The 16292-nt window shown below is 46.8% G+C and overlaps 1 protein-coding gene across 1 annotated transcript in view; it reads right to left on the bottom strand.

The window, feature by feature from the left end:
- The window catches only part of LOC126213468 (alpha-mannosidase 2), an 834426-nt gene that overhangs the window by 218547 nt on the left and 599587 nt on the right, over positions 1–16292 (bottom strand). The window contains exon 7 of the mRNA XM_049941248.1: positions 15622–15884. Within this exon, the coding sequence (XP_049797205.1) occupies positions 15622–15884 (263 nt within the window). The remainder of the gene's footprint in view (positions 1–15621; positions 15885–16292) is intronic.

Here is a 16292-nt window from a genome sequence, read left to right as displayed (position 1 = left end):
GGCCATCTTTAAATCGTTTAAACCACTCAAACACTTGTGTTCGCGATAAACAATCATCGCCGTACACTTGTTGTAACATTACAAACGTTTCACTTGCAGATTTTCCTAGTTTGAAACAAAATTTGATGTTAACACGCTGTTCTTTCTGTACACTCAACATTTTCCGACGCACAGACAAAACGTCAACTACTTAAAACAGACGCCACGGGCAGACTGAGTGCAGGAGGCAGATGAAACTCGAGCAGTAGGCGGAGCGAGAGTCACGTGACAGGCCACGCGACTTTCAGCCTTATTGCATTCGTTTTATTGTTTCACCAGTACTAGTCCGGTTTTTTTCTAGCCACACCTCGTATACCGCCTGACGGTGTGGTTTTTTCGGACGCGAGGTGGTGTGGCGGCAATCCATGGATGTTTTGTTTCCCGTTCGCCGTGATGAACCCATGTTCAAACGTTCAATCGCCTGTGACGAGGTTCGAAAAAAAAAAATAAAAATTAAAAAATTAAAAAAAAATTAAAAAAAATTAAAAATTGCCATGCTAAGTCTCGTAACGCGCAAGCAATTCCGCACATATGGTCCTTCGTTGCTCCTTATGTTCTTCTGTTGTGCCAGCGGGCGCTCACCTTTGAGTTCGCCACGCAGGTGGACGAGTGTGTCAGCACTACCAACGCAGACGTTGAGGTGAGCAGCGAGATGTTTGACTGCGATCTATCGATTATCTCTAACGAGAGTGTCCGCACGTTCCAACACTGCAGGAGTCACAGCTCTGCGCGGCCTTGCGATGAACACAGAAGCCTCGCCCGATGATTCACCGTGCTTTTGTTCACTGCCAGCTCTGCGTAAACATTCTGCAAGTGCCTAAGCATATGTGCGACGCTTTGGTTTTCCGCCAACAGAAATTCAGTGGCTGGCTCTGAGCACTATGGGACTCAACTGCTGAGGTCATTAGTCCCCTAGAACTTAGAACTAGTTAAACCTAACTAACCTAAGGACATCACAAACATCCATGCCCGAGGCAGGATTCGAACCTGCGACCGTAGCGGTCTTGCGGTTCCAGACTGCAGCGCCTTTAACCGCACGGCCACTTCGGCCGGCCAGAAATTCAGTGACACCTCACTGCCTGGACAGCATCTCTGTAACCGACGTCATATTGAAGCCTAGGTATAGCGCCGACCACCTATCGGAACTTCATGAAACTACAGGAGCCGAAGAAAGAATATTCTACCATCTCCCTGAACAAAGAATCCTTTCAGCCGAATTTGGCCGAGAGAAAATTAATGTGTTTCATTACTTATACAATACTGTCCATTACAATTGCTACACCACGAAGATGACGTGCTACAGACGAGAAAGTTAACCGACAGGAAAAAGATGCTGTGACATGCAAATGATTAGCTTTTCAGAGCATTCACACAAGGTTGCCGCCGGTGGCGACACCTTCAACGCGCTGACACGAGGAAAGTTTCCAACCGATTTCTCATACACAAACAGCAGTTGACCGACGTTGCCTGGTGAAACGTTGTTGTGATGCTCCGTGTAAGGAGGAGAAATGCCTACCATCAGGTTTCCGACTTTGATAAAGGTCGGATGGTAACCTATCGCGATTGCGGTTTATCGTATCGCGACATTGCTGCTCGCGTTGGTCGAGATCCAATGAATGTTAGCAGAATATCGAATCGGTGGGTTCAGGAGGTTAATACGGATCGCCGTGCTGGATCCCAACGGCCTCGTATCACTAGCAGTCGAGATGACAGGCATCTTATCACCACGGCTGTAACGGATCGTGCAGCCACGTCTCGATCCCTGAGTCAACAGATGGGGACATTTGCAAGACGACAACCATCTGCACGAACAGTTCGACGAGATTTGCAGCAGCACGGACTATCAGCTCGGAGACTGTGGCTGTGGTTACCCTTGACGCTACATCACAGACAGGAGCGCCTGCGATGGTGTACTCGACGAAGAACCACGGCGCACGAATGGCAAGACGTCATTTTTTCGGATGAATCCAAATTCTGTTTACAGCATCACGATGGTCGCATCCGTGTTTGGCGACAACGCGGTGAACGCACATTGGAAGCGTGTATTCGTCATCGCCATACTGCCGTATCACCCGGCGTCATGGTATGGGGTGCCATCGGTTACACGTCTCGGTCACCTCTTGTTCGCATTGACGGCACTTTGAACAGTGGACGTTACATTTAAGATGTGTTACGACCCGTGGCTCTACCCTTCATTCGATCCCTGCGAAACCCTACATTTCAGCAGGATAATGCATGACCGCATGTTGCAGGTCCTGTACGGGCCTTTCTGGATACAGAAAATGTTCTACTGCTGCCCTGGCCAGCACATTCGCCAGATCTCTCACCAACTGAAAACGTCTGGTCATTGATGGCTGAGAAACTGGCTCGTCACAATACGCCAGTCACTACTCTTGATGAACTGTGGTATCGTGTTGAAGCTGCATGGGTAGCTGTACCTGTACACGCCATCCAAACTCTGTTTGACTCAATGCCCAGGCGTATCGAAGCCGTTATTACGGCCAGAGGTGGTTGTTCTGGGTACTGATTTCTCAGGATCTATGCACCCAAATTGCGTGAAAATGTAATCACATGTCAGTTCTAGTATAATACATTTGTCCAATGAATACCAGTTTATAATCTGCATTTCTTCTTGGTGCAGCAATTTTAATGGCCAGTAGTGTAGCATGACCCTCGCACAAACAAGAGAAGTGTTGCACACCTAATCTCGGGAACACAACGATGCTTGCGCAGCGCCGACAGGCTGATGCGTTTCGGAACGTTATTCGGAGCTTCCACGGCGTCGCGCGCGCCAACCCATCGCTTCAGCCGCAGCCGGAAACCGCAGAGTCTTGGCGCCAATTAAGCGACGCACGCGCTGCGCCGCACCCTTTCTCAGAATCCTTTATTGGCGGAGCCAGATTAAGCCTCTGCAGTCTCATACAGAGCCCATCAGTCTGAATATGGTCTGCCGTCCTCGCTTTGTGCCAGGGTTAAAATGGTCGCTGCTGATATTCCCCGCCACTTCTAATTAATGCTCTGCAGCAATCCAGCTACACCGTGCAACACAATTAAAGGATCGCAGTTTCGAAATCCCACAATTCTCTCCCGTTGCGACGCAGAGGTTTGTAAATTGGCTCAAACGTGCCTGCAACATTCCTCTGCGATGACGCTAAAGCGTGCAGTCCTGTGATGTCACCCTCGGCGACGCTTCAAACATCCAGAAATCGAGAAATGCGAAACACAGGCCGCGGCTCACATGAGACTGAAGAGACTTAATCTGGCTCCGCCAATAAAGGAATCTGACAAAGTGTGCGGCGCAGAGCGTCGCGTATTTGGCGTCGTGCGTATCTTACGATCTGTGAGCACTTTCTCAGTAGAAGAAATGTCTTTCACAGTAGCGAAGATGACCACGTCCTCATAGCTCTCAAGGTATACACTTGTAATATTATTGGGATTTCCGTAGTATGAAAGCTGTGAGTACCCTTGGAAAGGCATTCACCTATCTGTATATTAAATGATCAACCTGTGAGACGAGACATATCCTTTGAAAGACATTTGTTTTATATAATTTACGTAACTGTAAAGATGCGCATCTACCGCGGACGCTAATACATCGATTGCGCAGTCAAAGAAACATTTTAACAGAAGCTGAACTGACGTTCCGCTTCGATCTAAATAAAAGATGACAGTAAAAAACGTTTGTAGATCTTCAGATTTTAATGTACGAGGGCAGTTCAATAAGTAATGCAACACATTTTTTTTCTCGGCCAATTTTGGTTGAAAAAACCGGAAATTTCTTGTGGAATATTTTCAAACATTCCCGCTTCGTCTCGTATAGTTTCATTGACTTCCGACAGGTGGCAGCCCTGTACGGAGCTGTTAAAATGGCGTCTGTAACGGATGTGCGTTGCAAACAACGGGCAGTGATCGAGTTTCTTTTGGCGGAAAACCAGGGCATCTCAGATATTCATAGGCGCTTGCAGAATGTCTACGGTGATCTGGCAGTGGACAAAAGCACGGTGAGTCGTTGGGCAAAGCGTGTGTCATCATCGCCGCGAGGTCAAGCGAGACTGTCTGATCTTCAAAGGTTTGTTCCCGCTGGGTCCCTCGTTGTCTAACCGAACACCATAAAGAGCAAAGGAGAACCATCTGTGCGGAATTGCTTGCTCGTCATGTGGCTGAGGGTGACAATTTCTTGTCAAAGATTGTTACAGGCGATGAAACATGGGTTCATCACTTCGAACCTGAAACAAAACGGCAATCAATGGAGTGGCGCCACACCCACTCCCCTACCAAGAAATAGTTTAAAGCCATACCCTCAGCCGGTAAAGTCACGGTTACAGTCTTCTGGGACGCTGAAGGGGTTATTCTGTTCGATGTCCTTCCCCATGGTCAAACGATCAACTCTGAAGTGTATTGTGCTACTCTTCAGAAATTGAAGAAACGACTTCAGCGTGTTCGTAGGCACAAAAATCTGAACTAACTTCTCCTTCTTCATGACAACGCAAGACCTCACACAAGTCTTCGCACCCGAGAGGAGCTCACAAAACTTCAGTGGACTGTTCTTCCTCGTGCACCCTACAGCCCCGATCTCGCACCGTCGGATTTCCATATGTTTGGCCCAATGAAGGACGCAATCCGTGGGAGGCACTACGCGGATGATGAAGAAGTTATTGATGCAGTACGACGTTGGCTCCGACATCGACCAGTGGAATGGTACCGTGCAGGCATACAGGCCCTCATTTCAAGGTGGCGTAAGGCCGTAGCATTGAATGGAGATTACGTTGAAAAATAGTGTTGTGTAGCTAAAAGATTGGGGAATAACCTGGTGTATTTCAATGGTGAGTAAAACAACCCCTGTTTCAGAAAAAAAAATGTGTTGCATTACTTATTGAACTGCCCTCGTACTTCTGCTCGTAATGTGAAAACGTAAAGAACGTCGACTTTAAGCTAAAAAAAGTGAGCGGTCTTGCCAGCGTGCAGACAACATTAGTAATTAATAAAATTCAAGTAATTTATGTTCGAAACTGTAAATCGGCAAGTTATTGTTGTGAAGGTGTTGGACAGTGCAAGAATTGTCTTTAACGAAGGAGAAAAGTAATGACTGTAATTTGTGACAAAAACGTAAACCAAGGAGACAGCACAGGGCAGGCTGAAATCTGATCGCACCATACAGTTAGAAAAGTACTTATGTAAGTTATACTGTTTATAAATAAGCCCTAATTTGCTAGTCAGAATTGTTTGAATATATTTAGCGTTTACAAGATTTCTTATTCTATTCTTTTCCTTTATTTTTTTACCTCCATGTCATATTATTTTTACAAATGTCAAACAGCCTTTACTACAGCAGAGAATACTGCGGCATTCTGGTCGTAGACAAAAGGCCGTTTCGTGTTTTCTATACAACTCATAGCTGCCCCATTTATTAATGATTTCATTTGCAAATGCAATTTTTTTTTACTGTTCATTGTTAAAGGTCCCTTAGGTAATTATAAAATTCATACAGATTACGTAAAGAAATCCAGGTTGTTCTTTTCCAAATAATGGAAATCTTTGCGTAATCAAAAACTAGCCTCCTTCTGACAACGACCAGGAGCCGACCAGAAGGCGGACGTCTTCGACCGCTTTCGTGTCTCCTGTGGCAAAGCTGTGCCAAACTGGGAACACGACATTCTAGTATGAAACACAGATTTAAATTGAAAGAATTGAAATATATTTAACCTAATAATTTTTTTTTATCATACTAGACACTCTTAAGGTATGACCTTATAGATGACTTCGGAAGTTCACTGAGGCTTCTTGCGGACGATGCTGTGGTATATCGAGAGGTTGTAACAATGGAAAATTGTACTGAAATGCAGGAGGATCTGCAGCGAATTGACGCATGGTGCAGGGAATGGCAATTGAATCTCAATGTAGACAAGTGTAATGCGCTGCAAATACATAGAAAGATAGATCCCTCATCATTTAGCTACAAAATAGCAGGTCAGCAACTGGAAGCAGTTAATTCCATAAATTATCTGGGAGTACGCATTAGGAGTGATTTAAAATGGAATGATCATATAAAGTTGATCGTTGGATTCATTGGAAGAATCCGAAGGAAATGCAATCCGAAAACAAAGGAAGTAGGTTACAGTACGCTTGTTCGCCCGCTGCTCGAATACTGCTCAGCAGTGTGGGATCCGTACCAGATAGGGTTCATAGAAGAGATAGAGAAGGTCCAACGGAGAGCAGCGCGCTTCGTTACAGGATCATTTAGTAAACGCGAAAGCGTTACGGAGATGATAGATAAACTGCAGTGGAAGACTCTGCAGGAGAGTCGCTCATACCTTCACCGAGGACTCAAGCAGTATATTGCTCCCTCCTACGTATATCTCGCGAAGAGACCATGAAAATAAAATCAGAGAGATTAAAGCCCACACAGAGGCATACCGACAGTCCTTCTTTCCACGAACAATACGAGACTGGAATAGAAGGGAGAGCCGATAGAGGTACTCAAGGTACCCTCCGCTACACACCATCAGGTGGCTTGCGGCGTATGGATGTAGATGTAGATGATGCTTTGTATAGAGAGAAGTTGCAACGCTGGGAAACTGCAGCGATATGCGGGAAGAGCTGCTCAGGATAGGCGGCCAGGGTAACCGATCGGCTCTAGGCGCTACAGTCTGGAAGCGCCGCTACGGTCGCAGGTTTGAATCCTGCTTCGTGCATGGATGTGTGCGTTGTCCTTAGCTTAGTTAGGTTTAAGTAGTTTTACGTTCTAGGGGACTGATGACCTCAGAAGTTAAGTCCCATTGTGCTCAGAGCCATTTTTTTGGTGAGGACAGACGCTTGGTGCAGGGAGTTGACCCCCAAGGTAAATGTATTGCGCAGTAATAGGCAGAAAGACCCATTACTGTACGGTTAGATCATTTAAAAACGATCACTGGAAGCAGTTACATCTATTGCTTTTTATGTTATGGTTTTAGGGCGCAAAACTGGTACGGTCATTAGCGCCCAGTCTGTGACTTAGGAAAAGCTAAAAAAACGAAACTGGAAACCAGCAGCAATGGGAGCAAAACTCAAAAAAGTGGGAAAACCAAAAACAGAAGGAAAGCTTAAAAAACCTGTGGTGTGCGTACTGTGAGACCTTCGGTACACACACCATCAGATTATTTGACTTGTCGCTCTAACGAAGTAGGCGAGTGTCAGCAATATGTCTCGTGGTCTTATCGTGGCGTGTTTATCTCCTGCCGTTAGGTCAGACGATAGAAATGCCACTTGCACGCTTAGAGTAGCAGATTGACGGTGACCAACTTTAAACAGAACTTGATTAATTTTCACACACATTTATTAAAATAATAAAAAATATAGAAATTACGTAACTTGGTTCTGGATGCTATTCACGATTGACAATCTGAAGTTCCTTTGGTCTTGGTACATTAATCTTATTCTCACATATCTCTGATACTTGACAAAAGTGTCTATACATTTATCTTCATGGCTATGTACCGGAATATGTGAAACTTGACTACAGACAAATGCAGACTGACTAATCGGAGGTCTGTACACTCGTTATAATACCTCGCACGCTCAGGTATCACTGTGCGAGTGTGATCTGCGAGGAGAAAAGGTTCTACGTTAGCAGCAATCTCATTGGCTGCGTTACATATTAATACGCGGATCAGCGGAAGCAGAATTTGGTCCGTCTCTAAGGCAGCGCCATCTCGTAGTGCGGAGACGGACGAGCGCTGCGCCTGCGCTGTTGTGCTTAGCGCTCTAGTGGGAAACTTGTGTACGCGCTGAGTACGCGGAGCTATGTACACAACAAAACCACCATAGAACGGGGGTTTTTTGTCCCCAAAAAGAGCTTCAAATTACTGACGTCATCTCACTGGTACTAATGAACTCGAGAACGCGATCGGATGAGCGCGTCATCTGCTAAAATGGAAGACATATCAGGCGACAGCTGTAGACGGGCGTGTAACGGAGTAAAATAGGGGCACTCAAGTAAAAGGTGTCTTACCGTGCACAGCTGAGAGCAGTGGGGACAGAGTGGGGGAGGATCGCCGCTTAAAAGATGTCGACGGCTAAAAAGACAGTGCCCTATCTGGAGTCTAGTTAAAATTACCTCCTCCCGACGACGCGTTCAGGAGGAAGAGGTCCAACAGGGTGTGTACGGGGACAAGGAAAAAAAAATCCTGGATTATTCCCGGATTTCTCCCGGATATCCCGTTTAAAAAATATGCTTTTTCCCGGGCGACAATACACTTTTTCTGTGCTAAGTGACAGTAGGTTTTCCGTAGATTTTCCCTCGGAACTGTAAAACTTATCAATCCTTTGAATGGTTAACGTTTTATACAATCGCATAGAACTTCCCGGAAAAAAAAGAAAAGACGGAACAAAGAAGTTTTGGAGAGACTTTTAATAAAAAAAATAAAAAAAGAAGTTTTGGAAAGACCTTTGATTTGCAGCAATTTGCATATTTTCGTATTACGAAAGTATAAATTCGAATTGCACCAAACACAGCGCGTTAGTTTGCGGAGCGTTGAAACCGAGGTTGCGATGTCCTTTTGTAAGCGAGTCATATCTCAAGCCACGAGATCTCGCCAGCCGATGACAGCAGCTATTCAGAGCATAGGACACGTGTTATAGTCAGCCAATAGCAAGATCACTGGGTATATAGCGCTAACACACAAGAGGAAAAGTTAACGGTTTACATTAATGTACACAGTACCGTATATCTACAAGAAAAGCTAAGCTTTCACATATAATCTTAGTCTCTATGATAAACACGCTACAACAGAAGCTAAGCTTTCACATGTAATATTGGTATTTTTTGCGTGTGTTATACTTTAAGACACATCACACAAATGTGCCAGTAAATTTAAAATTATGACATAAATGTCTGGGTTCCAAATTCTTGTAAGTGGCTGGTCCTCAAACTGTTCAGTTTCGAACACTCTGTGATTTAGATATCCATCCCACTTTCTCACACGTAACATAATTCATCTTGCGCAAAAAGAAATTTACTTTGAAAGTAACGCTTTTCTAACTACCGTTCGCAATACTATCCGGAGACTGTTAGAAATAGGTTCGATTTACCAGTTGCCAGAGAGCGCCAGGAAACAGGCATTATTGTGCGTGTGCAACTGCAGTGGTGAAGGAAGCCCGTATGTTCGTGTGTATAAAGCACCAAAAGAGCTTACATGACACCATAAAAGAAACAGAGCATCAGAGGATACTCCAAAGAGCATCGGAATTTCGTAAACGACACTAAGATGCATATTCGGCTTCAAGTGCAAATTGGCTTTTTCCAGTTCACAATGAAGTAGGTCCCATCTGATATTAAGCTTTTCAGTGTGGTTTTTGGGATGTAAATTTTCTTGGAGTACCAGTACTCTACGATCTCATGTTTGGTTCTTTATTATGGCATAATGCAATATATGGCAGAAGATGATAACGTGCACTTGAAATTGCACTTGAAATTCAGCGAACAGTTGGAACTAGCCAATACTGTAGAATGAAACACTTCGTTTCAAATAAAATGATTGCCTCGGCGGAAAGATTAATAAAGTCAAATTTCTTTAGAAAACTTGCAAAAATAACTTCACTGTTCTGCAAGGCGATTAATACTTGACTGCTGCTAACTTGGAAATAAAAGAAATTCAGAAAACTTAAATTAATAATATATTTTTGCCCTCCGTAATTATGTAAATGTATTTTAATTCACTTGATAGCTCCCGGCCGCAGAAATCCGTTTTGTTTTCATTTGACTTGGGAGCTGTACACGAAGAGAAGCACCGAAAACACTTAACGTAAACACGTGTCACGTGGAGGTTAACCCCTCCCCACTAAAATTCAGACAACTCTGTGCAAGCATGAATCTGGCAGCTAGGGCGCGCGAGAAAAATTATTCTCGTTTGCATCTGGCTGCTTGCTGTTGCTACCGATACAGCTAGCGGCCAAACTTCAAGTAGCGGGAGAAGGTACTGCTTAATACGCGAGTCAAATGCGCATGCGCAACAGACCGCTGGCAATTGGTCAAACGAACCTAATGTGAACAGTTGTGACGTCATGCTCATAGCAAGCAGTTTATTGTTACGAAGAATTACAGTCTGCGCCCTACGGCCTTTGACATATTTCTGCTATTTGCAGACGCTTGTGCGTGCACGGTTTTTTGTTGTAAACTGCACATTTCCTTTGCCACTAAAGTTTTATTTTTTTCCTGTGTGCCGGACCGAGACTCGAACTCGGCACCTCTGCCTTTCGCGGGCAAGTGCTCTACCGACTGAGCTACCCAAGCACGACTCACGCCCCGTCCTCACAGCTTTACTTCTGACAGTACCTCGTCTCCTACCTTCCAAACTTTACAGAAGCTCTCCTGCGAACCTTGCAGGACTAGCACTCCTGAATGAAAGGATATTGGAGAGATGCCTTAGCCACAGTCTGGGGGGGGGGGGGGGGGGGGGTTTCCAGAATGAGATTTTCACTCTGCAGCGGAGTGTGCGCTGATATGAAACACAGTTTTAATCTGCCAGGAAGTTTCAAGCATCAAGCTATTTGTAGTCTCAATGCTTGCGCAAATTTATGCTACATACTCTCACGCACGCCTGGGCACGCAGACAGTTACGGTACACTGCTTCTGTCCCGGGGGGTACGGGGTGGCGACAGGAAGGGCATCCAGCCACCCCTTAAAATTAACACGCCAAATCCGGTTAACCATAACAGCAGATCCCGCCAAGTCGGGATTAATGCTGGGAAAGAGAGAGAGGATGGTAACTGGTGGCCGTATACATACCACTTACCCCCTGGATGGAATATGTGTCCCTCGTCTGTGTGCCTCTCATATTATTGCTTGTCCAACTAAGAGAGCGTGCTTCTAAATGCTTGCATAAAGACTAAACTCCGCCCGAACAGGCCATGAAGGCTCAACAGTACCGACCGACCGTCGTTTCATCCTCAGCGAACAGGCATCACGGGATGCGGCATATGGAAGGGCATGTGGCCAGCACACCACTTTACGACACCGGGGCCGCTACTTCTCATCCTTGCTTGCACATCACTGTTGACAATCTAGAGCTATATGGAATAATACGGAATTTAGTTCCGTAACATCACGTGTATCAGATACAGGGTTTGAGGGCGGCAAAGCTAAAAGAATTAAAGGCTGATACACTACCGGCCATTAAAATTGCTACACCACGAAGATGATGCTCTACAGACGCGAGCCGGCCGGGGTGGCCGTGCGGTTCTAGGCGCTAGAGTGTGGAACCGCGTGACCGCTACGGTCGCAGGTTCGAATCCTGCCTCGGGCATAGACGTCTGTGATGTCCTTAGGTTAGTTAGGTTTAAGTAGTTCTAAGTTCTAGGGGACTGATGACCTTAGAAGTTAAGTCCCATAATGCTCAGAGCCATTTGAACCATTTTTGAACAGACGCGAAATTTAACCAACAGGAAGAAGATGCTGTGATACGCAAATGATTAGCTTTTCAGAGCATTCACACACAGTTGGCGCCGGTGGCGACACCTACAACGTGCTCACATGAAGAAAGTTTCCAACCGATTTCTCATACACAAACATCAGTTGACCGGCGTTGCCTGGTGAAACGTTGTTGTGATGCCTCGTGTAAGGAGGAGAAATGCGTACCATCACGTTTCAGACTTTGAAAAATGTCGGATTGTAGCTTATCGCGATTGCGGTTTATCGTATCGCGACATTGCTGCTCGCGTGTGTCGAGATCCAATGACTGTTCGCAGAATATCGAATCGGTGTGTACAGGTGGGTAATAGGGAACGCCGTGCTGGATCCCAATGGCCTCATACCACGAGCAGTCGAAATGACAGGCATCTTATCCGCTTGGCTCTAACGGATCGTACAGCCACATCTCAATCCTTGAGTCGACAGATGGGGACGTTTGCAAGACAACAACCATCTTGACGAACATTTCGACGACGTTTGCAGCAGCACGGACTATCAGCTTGGAGACCGTGGCTGCGGTTACCCTCGACGCTCATCACAGACAGGACCTCCTGCGATGGTGTACTCAACGACGAACCTGGGTGCACGAATGGCTAAACGTCATTTTTTCGGATGAATCCAGGTTCTGTTTACAGCATCACGATGGTCGCATCCGTGTTTGGCAACATTTCGGTGAACGTACATTGGAAGCCTGTATTCGTCATCGCCACACTGGCGTATCACCCGGCGTGATGGTATGGGGTGCCATTGGTTACACGTCTCGGTCACCTCTTGTTCGCATTGACGGCACTTTCAACAGTGGATGTTACATTTCAGATGTGTTACGACTCGTGGCTCTACCCCTCATTCGATCCCTGCGAAAAACTACACTTCAGCAGGATAATGCACGACTGCATGTTGCAGGTCCTGTAGGGGCCTTTCTGGATACAGAAAATGTTCGACTGCTGGCCTGGCCAGCACATTCTCCAGATCTCTCACCAACTGAAAACGTCTGGTCAATGGTGGCCGAGTAACTGGCTCGTCACAATATGCCACTCACTACTCTTGATGAACTGTGGTATCGTGTTGAAGTTGTATGGGCAGCTGTACCTGTACACGCCATCCAAGCTCTGTGTGACTCAATGCCCAGGCGTTTCAAGGCCGTTATTACGGCCAGAGGTGGTTGTTCTGGGTACTGATTTCTCAGGCTCTATGCACGGAAATTGCGTGTAAATGTAATCACATGTCAGGTCTAGTATAATATACTTGTCCAATGAATACTCGTTTATCATCTGCTTTTCTTCTTGGTGTAGTAATTTTAATGGCCAGTAGTATATATGGAATAATACGGAATTTAGTTCCTTAACATCAGCTGTATTAGATACAGGGTTTGAGGCGGGGGGGGGGGGGGGAAGCTAAAAGTATTAAAGGCTGATAATAATGTGTGGCACGGATAAAACGAGTCAGTTGTAAGGTTTGACCACAATTGCGCCTAATGCCACCGTGGACGTGTAATACAAGGAGAGGGTCGTCGCACCCCGTGTTACTTACGTATCACCTCTTCTTTTAACGTCCAGAGTTGAAATCACACAGTCTTCTTTTTGTTGAGCGAGGAAAACGTTTCTTGCACACTGCTGCTCAGATTCGACACGGAAAGCCCCCAGCAGGTGGTATGCAAGGCGTCAAGCAAACCCTGGGGCGTTGATTCACAGCATTTCGCGGTCAAAAACGACACATCGCAATGCTATGAGGAACTGCACAACGTTTTTGACGAACGTTGGAGACTGCTGACAATCCGCTATCGACTAAACCGTTCTGTAAGGACATCGTGAGCCTACAACCCTGCTCAAGGAGATCCGACTCCTTCAGAGTGCAGTGCGAGTGCGATTTTTGCTCTGGTATACAGAGAGGTACAGCTAGGGACTGTTCAAAAATCATTCAATGAAATGTGAATGTGACGTGAAGCACCAAAGGGAGTTTACACAGCCCTGCTGTTCTGCGGCCTCCTATGGCGTCTTCGTGGCGTGGTGCGTGGATAAAACAAACGGCGAAATCCTCTGCGCCACCCACACTGCTTTACTGCGCAGATTAAAAATGTGCGTGTCAGAAACTGCGACAGCGACGCAGCCTGAGGCTGGGCAAACCCCACCTAAGCGGTGGCGTAGTGGCTGCCTGACGTTCAAGCGCTGGAGCAGCCGCAAGGCTGAACTGGAGTCTGTAGTTTCTGAGACGCGCGTTTGCAACGCGCCCGGTGAAGCTGCGTGGGTGGCATCGACGGTGTTGCCGAACTGGAGGGTCTAAAGGCGGCCCTGCATGCTTCTTCGTGTAGCAACTTTAATGGCCAGTAGTGTAACATCGCTGACCCATAGATCTACAGATTGGAAAATTGCGCAGGTCGCACCAGTGTTTAAGAAGGGTAGTAGGAGTAATCCATCGAACTACAGACCTGCATCATTGACGTCGGTTTGCAGTAGGGTTTTGGAGCATATACTGTATTCAAACATTATGAATCACCTCGAAGGGAACGATCTATTGATACGTAATCAGCACGGTTTCAGACAACATCGTTCTTGTGCAACGCAGCTAGCTCTTCATTCGCACGAAGTAATGGCCACTATCGACAGGGGATCTGAGGTTGATTCCGTATTTCTGGATTTCCGGAAACCTTTTGACACCGTTCCTCACAAGCGACTTCTAATCAAGCTGCGGGCCTATGGGCTATCGTCTCAGTTGTGCGACTGGATTCGTGATTTCCTGTCAGGAAGGTCGCAGTTCGTAGTAATAGACGGCAAATCATCGAGTAAAACTGAAGCGATATCAGGTGTTCCCCAGGGAAGCGTCCTGCGACCTCTGCTGTTCCTGAGCTATATAAATGACCTGGGTGACAATCTGAGCAGTTCTCTTAGGTTGTTCGCAGATGATGCTGTAATTTATCGTCTAGTAAGGTCATCCGAAGACCAGTATCAGTTGCAAAGCGATTTAGAAAAGATTGCTGTACGGTGTGGCAGGTGGCAGTTGACGCTAAATAACGAAAAGTGTGAGGTGATCCACACGAGTTCCAAAAGAAATCCGTTGGAATTCGATTACTCGATAAATAGTAAAATTCTCAAGGCTGTCAATTCAACTAAGTACCCGGGTGTTAAAATTACGAACAACTTCAGTTGGAAAGACCACATAGATAATATTGTGGGGAAGGCGAGCCAAGGGTTGCGTTTCATTGGCGGGACACTTAGAAGATGCGACAAGTCCACTAAATAGACAGCTTACACTACACTCGTTCGTCCTCTGTTAGAATATTGCTGCACGGTGTGGAATCCTTACCAGGTGGGATTGACGGAGGACATCGAAAGGGTGCAAAAAAGGGCAGCTCGTTTTGTATTATCACGTAATAGGGGAGAGAGCGTGGCAGATATGATACGCGAATTGGGATGGAAGTCATTACAGCAAAGACGTTTTTCGTCGCGGCGAGATCTATTTACGAAATTTCAGTCACCAACTTTCTATTCCGAATGCGAAAATATTTTGTTGAGCCCAACCTACATAGGTAGGAATGATCATCAAAATAAAATGAGAGAAATCAGAGCTCGATCAGAAAGGTTTAGGTGTTCGTTTTTCCCGCGCGCTGTTCGGGAGTGGAATGGTAGAGAGATAGTATGATTGTGGTTCGATGAACCCTCTGCTAGGCACTTAAATGTGGATTGGAGAGTAATCATGTAGATGTAGATGTAGATGTAGTGTACTTGACTGAGAAGTAGCGCAACCGGTCACGAAAACTCATAACGAGAGGGAGTCTGGTATGCTGACCACGTGCACCTCCGTGTCCGCTTTTGGTGACGGCTGTTTTCTGAGAATGACACAGCGGCCGGTCGGTACCGGTGGGACTTCAGGACCTGTTTCAAAGATGTTTGTGTTTTGTGTAGAGATTACAATGACAGCTGCTGCGTGTGGCCGGTTTGAAATTCTCGTGCTATAAATACTACAGAAAGTGCGACTGCCATGCGATTTCGTTGTAAAAGGAACGTCTGGTGATGACTGGGTTGTTCTCCTTTGTTTACGCTCTGGCCGGCTGTCGAGACGAAGCGCCCGCAGCCGAGGTGTCCTGTAAGACAATCAGCTGTGGGGCAGTGTGTCGCCGCGGTGCGGACGCAGCCGATACTGACCTGCGGGCGGCGGCGAGCGCGACGGCGTAGAGAATCTCGGCGGAGCGCAGCGCGGCCTCCAGCTCCCTGTCCAGCAGCTTCCAGTAGGGCCGCGTGGTGAAGTAGCCCGACCAGTAGGCGGGCCGGCCCTCGCTGAAGATGTCGCTGTAGACGAAGAAGTCGCCGCGGATGCGCGGGAAGCCGGCGCTGCTGTTGGCCGCGCGCAGCTTGGACGAGCGCTCGCGCAGCGCGTCGAAGTAGTCCGACACCGTGCCGAAGTTCACCTGCAACACGACGGCCACGTCCCACCTACATACGGGAGCCTGCTCGTCACACTTGCAACTGTGAATGGCAGTTCGCTCAGCACTCTAAGGGCGGCCACCCGGGAGCCATGCGACCGAACATCTCTCCTCGACCATATTTCGCCTCAGTTGGTCGATTTGGGGAAGGGGACCAAACAGCGAGGTCATCGTTCCTGTAAGATTAGGGAAGGATGGGGAGGGTAGTCGGCCGGGCCCTTTCGAAGGAACCATCCCGGAATTTGCCCGAAGCAATTTAAGGAAAGCGCGGAAAACGTAAATCAGGATGGCTGGACGTGGGTTTGAACCATCTCCCTCCCGAATGCGAGTCCAGCTGAGGCGTAGCGCCGTATAACGATCCTGCCTTGAAGGCGGTTAAGTGGGAGATGCGTC

This window comes from Schistocerca nitens, chromosome 11 (assembly GCF_023898315.1).
Source record: "Schistocerca nitens isolate TAMUIC-IGC-003100 chromosome 11, iqSchNite1.1, whole genome shotgun sequence".
Classification (NCBI taxonomy): domain Eukaryota; kingdom Metazoa; phylum Arthropoda; class Insecta; order Orthoptera; family Acrididae; genus Schistocerca; species Schistocerca nitens.
This window is presented reverse-complemented; position numbering and strand designations above follow the sequence as displayed.